Source organism: Myotis davidii, unplaced genomic scaffold, assembly GCF_000327345.1.
Source record: "Myotis davidii unplaced genomic scaffold, ASM32734v1 scaffold69, whole genome shotgun sequence".
Classification (NCBI taxonomy): domain Eukaryota; kingdom Metazoa; phylum Chordata; class Mammalia; order Chiroptera; family Vespertilionidae; genus Myotis; species Myotis davidii.
In genome coordinates, this window is record NW_006300363.1 from 39,041 (window position 1) to 45,393 (window position 6,353).

Here is a 6,353-nt window from a genome sequence, read left to right on the forward strand (position 1 = left end):
CAGCAGGAGGCCTGAGCACCCTAGGCCCCGCTCTCAGGCCTCCCCTACAGGTAAGGGCCAGCAGTGGACTTCCACTCATAGTCACCCATTCACCTGCCATTCATTCATTCACCCCTCTATCTGTCCATCCCCCATGTAGTAAGGGCCTTACCATGTGCTGGGTGCTGTGCTGGGAATCCACAGATAGACCAGACCTGGCCCACACTCCTAGTGAACTCCCAGTCTAGTCGGGAGACACACCTGTACTCTCTGATAAATGATTCCACAACGGCATGCCGAGTACCACAACCGAGACAGGAGCAGGGCTCTGAGGTAGGAAAGGAGAGCTCCCTTAACTGTCCCTCCTAGAGGAGGGGGCTCTCGAGTTGGGTCTTAAAGGGTGGGTAGAAGTTTGAGGGGTTGGAGTACGGCAGTTGTTGCAAGGCATAAAGGCACGACAAGAGCACGTTATGCTTAGATATCGAAAGGAAGATCGTGCCTAGAGCTGGGGCGACCAGGGTGGTGGGGGTACTGGGGAAGTCATAGGGCCTCAAAACCAGCCTAAGAGTTTGGTTTCCCCATCATCCTGACCCCAGGGCTTCCTTTCCCCATGCCCCCCGCCTTCCCATCGACTGGAGCAGGCCCAGCCCAAGCTGTAACTCATGCTCCCTTTACCCCGTCCTGCCTGCAGGGACCGGGCCCAGCCAGGAACTGGCCACTGAAGCTGAGGAGATGAAGGAAAAGGTCTGCAGGCTGAACCAGGAGGTTGGTTGGGGCTGGTTCCTCGCCTCCACCTTTGGAGAATATCATTTTGGGAATATCATACAAACCGTGTCAGGATTTGGAGTCAGAGTCCTGAGTTTAAGTATTCACACTAGCCCTAGCCGGTTTGGCTCAGTGGATAGAGCGCTGGGCTGTGGACTGAAGGGTCCCTGATTTGATTCCAGGCAAGGGCACATGCCAGGGTTTCGGGCTCGACCCCAGTAGGGGACGTGCAGAAGGCAGCCGATCAATGATTCTCATCAATGTTTCTATCTCTCTCTCTCCCTCTCTCTTCCTCTCTGCAATAAATAATAAAATAACATAAATATATGTACACTAGCTGGGAGACCTTGGGCAAGTCCCACAGTCACTCTGAACTTTGATTTCCTCACCTAAAAATGGGGGAAATAATGCGTTCTTCCCCTTGTGCTTGTGAGGATGCAATGAGAGCGCACACATGCCTGGCCCAGTCCCCAGCACAGCCTAAGTCCTCATTGGTCGGTGCTGCCCCTCTTGCCCGTCTGGCTCAGGTTGTCCAGCCAGGAAAGAAGGCCGCTCCTCCCTGCACCACCTCGAGATCCTCTACTGCACAGAATGGCCCCAACCAAGTCACAATGCCCCAGGCCTTTCCTCAGCCCAGCCCTCCAAAATGAGAGCTAAGCAAACATGGGGGCAGAGGACAGGGCCGCTAAGGGGCCTTCAGCCTCGGGGGACCTGGAGCCCAATATCTGAATCCCGGTCAGGAAGAGCCCAGAGGCTGTATGCGGAGGCCCTGCCTCTGCCTCCTCCCGGGGGATCTCAGGATTGTCGCCACAGCGAAGCTGCCCAGCCCTGGGGAGTTGGCCTTCCCTCCTTCAGATAAACATCGAGCTTCCCAGGGGAGCTCCTGGGCGGGGCCAGCCCCTGTTGGGCAAGATTGAGGGCCAGCCCTGCTTCTGCTCACAGTTCTAGGCCAGGGGCTCCACACTTGAGCCTCTATGGGCACCTGGAAAACCTGGTAAAGTGCAGACTCCTGGGTCTCACCCCAATTGGAATGTCTGGGGTAGGGCCCAGAAATCATTTTTATAAGTTTCTCCGTTGATTCTGTACTCCCAGAAATTTGAAAAACACTTGAGCTCCTATGATGGGATCACCTGACAGTCAGGCGACATCTGTCGCTTCAGAGCCCTGTGACCTCTCTGAGCACATTTTTCTGCATCTTGTAAAAGTGGGGTGTTGGGAGGATGGCAATAGCTGCTGTCCCCAATCCTTTTTGGAAAAGGGCTGGGATATTTACAAAAATATCTAGACAAAAATAACCCCTGCCCTGCCTTCTTCTCCCAGTGGCCCTGAGCAGAGGGTGGTTATGAAAGAACTTGGTAAACTGTAGAGGGGGGTGCACCGAGGAGGGGAGTGCTTGTGGTGACACCTGGGATACAATTTGATGTGTTTTCAACAGATCTCCTGCCTCAACCAAGAAGTGTCCCAGCTCAGCCAGGAGCTCCGGCACATGATGGGCCTGCTGCAGGCCAGGCTGGGTCCCCCCGGCCACCCGACAGTCTCCGCTTGGCCCTCAGACCCTCCGTGCCTCCAGCCGAGGCCCCCATGCATCTCTCCCTGTCGGTCGGGAACACCATCTAGCATCCAGGATACGACTCTCGCTGAGGTCCACTGCCCAGCCACTGTGGGGACAGCAGAGATGGGGACTGCCCACCCCAACCTCAGACCCTACGTGTTGTCCCCCTACCCCTCAGAGCCTGACCCTCTGGGACCCTCCCCGGTGCCAGAGGCCTCACTTCCAACCCCCAGCTTCCGGTCCAGGTCAGACACATTCCACTGACCCTGGCCCTGGGCCCAGGCCTGTCTGGGGTGGGCATTGCCACCTGCCATCAGGGAGGGGCTGAGCCCAGGGCCTCCTGCCTCGGGTCAGCAGCCACCAGCTGGTCTGGTTGGCTCTGGATTCTCAGGACTTTTTCCATAAAGCCTGGTCACTTCCGACCCCCTTTCCCTTTCCAAACCTTCTCCTGTGCTCCTCCTTTGGGAGGGGAGTCACCAAAGGCCGTGGAACCCAACAGGCGCATGAGACAGAGCACGATGCCCATCAGGCTGGGCAGATGAGATGGCCTGCCTTCTCCCCAGGACCTGGAGGCAGGTAGAGATGGGGGAGCAGATGGGGATGGGGGAGGGCCCCAGATCCAGCCTGGAAAACGAAGAGGCCACCACAGGCAGGATCTTGGTGTCTACACAGCCAGAGGGATAGATTGCAGAGCCCACTGTGGAGACAGTGTAGTGATATTGTGAGGTCTCCTGTCCCAGCCCCTGGTGTCTGGCGGAAACCTTGAGAGCAGTGCTGCCTCAAGAGGGCTAAGTTTCAGATCCTGGCTGGCATCTGAGCAAACCAAGACTTCTTAGGCCTCCTACCATCAACCCGAGCTGGAGGGGCTCACAGCCCACACAGGAAACAAACTGATGAGCCCCAGATAGTCTTTGGCTCTCAGCGGTTTTTCAAAATATTAATGAGCTGCCAACATTAAAAATCAGGAGAGTACACATAAGAACCGAACTATTCCAGCCTCTCTATAAAATTGTGGGAGACCTGGCAATCCATATTCCACCTGGCAGCATTCAGCGGGCGTTGGGTGGCCACTGTCCTCTTTAGATGGGGACTCTACTCTCCACTTCTCCACAGCCTCCATATTTCTTCATCATCTCCTGACACTCCGCTAACTTCCCTCATTTGAATTATTTGTCTGGTCTTTGTGGGGTTTGAGTTTGCAGTCCTTGCCTTAGAGCAGCGGTTCTCAACCTGTGGGTTGCGACCCCTTTGGGGGTCGAATGACCCTTTCACAGGGGTCGCCTAAGACCATCGGAAAACACATATATAATTACATATTGTTTTTGTGATTAATCACTATGCTTTAATTATGTTCAATTTGTAACAATGAAAATACATCCTGCATATCAGATACAAAACAGTAGCAAAATTACAATTATGAAGTAGCAACGAAAACAATTTTATGGTTGGGGGTCACCACAACATGAGGAACTGTATTAAAGGGTCGCGGCATTAGGAAGGTTGAGAACCACTGCCTTAGAGTATGTTTCCAGGATCCTGTGTCCCCAAAGGTACTTTTTGGGCTCAGCAATGTCTAATCCTATTCCTGGGTGTGGGCCTGTCAGCATCTCTGTTTCTCTCTGCAGGCTGTCGCTGAAGGTGGTCTCTTCTGTTGCCAACAACTTGACACAGTTCCAGCAGCACTCCTGCCCCTCCGCTGCCCCCAGACTTCAGCCACGCCTGCTCTCCCCGTTTCCAACATGGTCTCCCTCGGAGCCCTGACTTCTCACAACCTCACCCTGGTTTCCAGTTCTCCTTTACCACTCAACACTTTGGGATAGGAAATAAATTCTTTATTTTTGTAGTTGTTGTCTCTGGCTGTTTCTAGAGGCTGGTTGGAGAGCCCCAGGGCTTTGGAGAAACTACACTGCAGTCACTCCCCCAGGCCCTGTTGCTGTGTCTAGAAAGGGCAAAGGCGCCAACCAATTCACTTGGTACCATGTTCACGCCCCAGGGGCCCCAGGGATGAGGCAGAAATCTTAATGAGTCACTATGGGCCATTATACCTCTCCTCTCCCTTCCCCAGTCACAGCCATAGATTCAGACACAGTATGTGGGGGGACAGAGGCCAGGCTCAGCCTCACCTCCAGGCCTGGGAAGGTGGCCATGGAACTCCCCACTGATCCTGTACCTATTGCAGGCCTGGTACAGTAGGGACTGGGGGGAAGATCTTGTCACCAGCCAAGAACTGGTAGGAACCCTACTCTGCTCCATCCTCTTTGCTCTCCTAAGCCCTTTCTTCCCTCTTAGCTGATGACCATTGCAGGAGTGGATGGGATGAGTGTTAGGAATGTTGTTAGAAAGAGGCACCCTGGACACCAGATGGAAATAGGCTGTGAACAGTTTGGTGGCCAGTTATCCCAGAGTTTGATTCAGGCTGCAGAGTATGATTGGTGTTGGCTGGTGTCATAGGAACAATGCCCACAGCTGTCTCTGGGGTGAGCTTTGATTCCATACAGGTTTTGAATAGTGTCCCAAGGGGTGAGATGCAGAAGCAGAGGAGGTATGGTCTTTGTTGGGGAGGAAAGGGTGGGCAGAAGCATAAGTGGTCCTAAATCCATATTGAGGGGAGCAGAATAGACAAGAGCCCTGATGCCTACGGAGAGGGCGAGGTGGGGGCAAGCAGAAGTCGTTCTAATCTGTATTTGTGGATGAGGAGAGACAAGGCAGAAGTGGTCCGGCTCTGCATTTGGCATCGGAGACAAGAGCTGGTCCTGGTTGGGTGTCGGGTAAGGCAAAGGCAGAGGTAGTCCGGGTGTGTTTTGGAGTCGAGCCAAAGGAGGAGGGTCCTAGTTCACCGCTGGACAGTGGCAGGAGCTCTCGCTTTGATCTCAACCAGTAGCCTCCAGAGAACCCTTCCTACAGCGCTTCCATCGCCTTCCCCATCACAGAATGTCCCCAATAATCGGGCTCCCAGAGCTGACTTGGCCCGAAAGCGCAGACGGGCTTCTCCGGGGTAGCGAGAGCTCAGGATCGGACCAAACGGCCTCATTCACACCATGTTTTTCCTCTCCCAATTCTGCAAACAGCCTTCAGCCCTCTTCCAACGCTCCGCCACCCGCTTCTCCTTGGGGCGCCCGGAACCCGCGGTGAGGCGGTTGGCAGGCCTGGCCTTAAAAAGTTCCCGGCCGGCTCCGCCTCGCCCGGAGCGGGCTCCACCCTACGCCTAAGACCCTGGCGGCCACGGGCTCCTCCCAGCGCTGCGAACTACAAGTCCCAGCGTCCCTAGCGCGTGCGCTCCCGCCTCTCCCGCGCCCTCCAAGGGCACCGCCTTCGAGTCCGCCAAGAGTGCCTCTCATTGGTCTCTCCACCCTGTCAGTCACCTGAAGTATTGAGGGGCGGGTCGGAGATGGAGATCCGGATCCGGAGCCGCTGAAAGGCGGAAGTGGAGGCCGGAGACTCCGCCGGGGGGAGAAGAGTGGAGCCGGTCCGAGCCCTGGCCCCAAGTAACGCCGCCGCCCCAAAGCCGCCGTGAGTGTCCCCGTCCCGGGACCCAGTGTCCCACTCGCGTTGAGATGTCTTCGGGTAGCTCTTCCTCCCGCCCATTCCGGCTTAGAGGGAGACTGACCCCTCCCCCGACCCGTAGCCCCCTCTTAAGGAGTTCCCCAGGCATCAGGCCAAGAAGGGAGCTCTTCTTTCCTTCCCTTACCTGCCTTTCGTGCGCCTTGGGACACTCTCCTGGCTCCCCTCTGGCCTGTCCAGTCCGGGTGTGGGAGGGAAAGACCCTAAGTTCCGCTCCCTCTGCTCCCAGAATTGGAGGAATCTTTGCCAGGTGTGAAGGGACCTGTCTCCCTTCTGTTTTAGAGGTGGTGGGGCGTGCTGTCTGTCGCCGTTTTCCCCTCCCCCTTCCCACAAAAACACTTGTCTCTCCAACCCTGGAGGGGTTTTGTGTCAATTTCCTGGAAGGGCGGGGGGTTGGGGGGTCCTGGGTGAGACCGTCACACCGCACAGGCTCGCACCACTCCTTACTTCCTCTCTTCCCTCGAGCCAGAGCGCCAACCAGGATCTCAGCAGAGTT

The 6,353-nt window shown here is 55.8% G+C and overlaps 2 protein-coding genes across 2 annotated transcripts in view; both read left to right on the plus strand.

Annotated features, from left to right (window-relative positions):
* Window positions 1-4,139, plus strand: part of KCNH4 (potassium voltage-gated channel subfamily H member 4) — a 16,750-nt gene extending 12,611 nt beyond the window's left edge. The window contains exons 14-17 of the mRNA XM_006776732.2: window positions 1-50; window positions 671-744; window positions 2,180-2,872; window positions 3,922-4,139. The exon at window positions 1-50 is cut by the window's left edge and continues 69 nt beyond it. Of these exons, the coding sequence (XP_006776795.1) occupies window positions 1-50; window positions 671-744; window positions 2,180-2,560 (505 nt within the window). The 3' untranslated portion in view covers window positions 2,561-2,872; window positions 3,922-4,139. The remainder of the gene's footprint in view (window positions 51-670; window positions 745-2,179; window positions 2,873-3,921) is intronic.
* Window positions 4,140-5,700: 1,561 nt separating this feature from the next.
* RAB5C (RAB5C, member RAS oncogene family) overlaps window positions 5,701-6,353 on the plus strand; it is a 24,932-nt gene continuing 24,279 nt past the window's right edge. The window contains exon 1 of the mRNA XM_006779452.2: window positions 5,701-5,806. The gene's annotated coding sequence lies outside the window, so the exon portion shown is untranslated. The remainder of the gene's footprint in view (window positions 5,807-6,353) is intronic.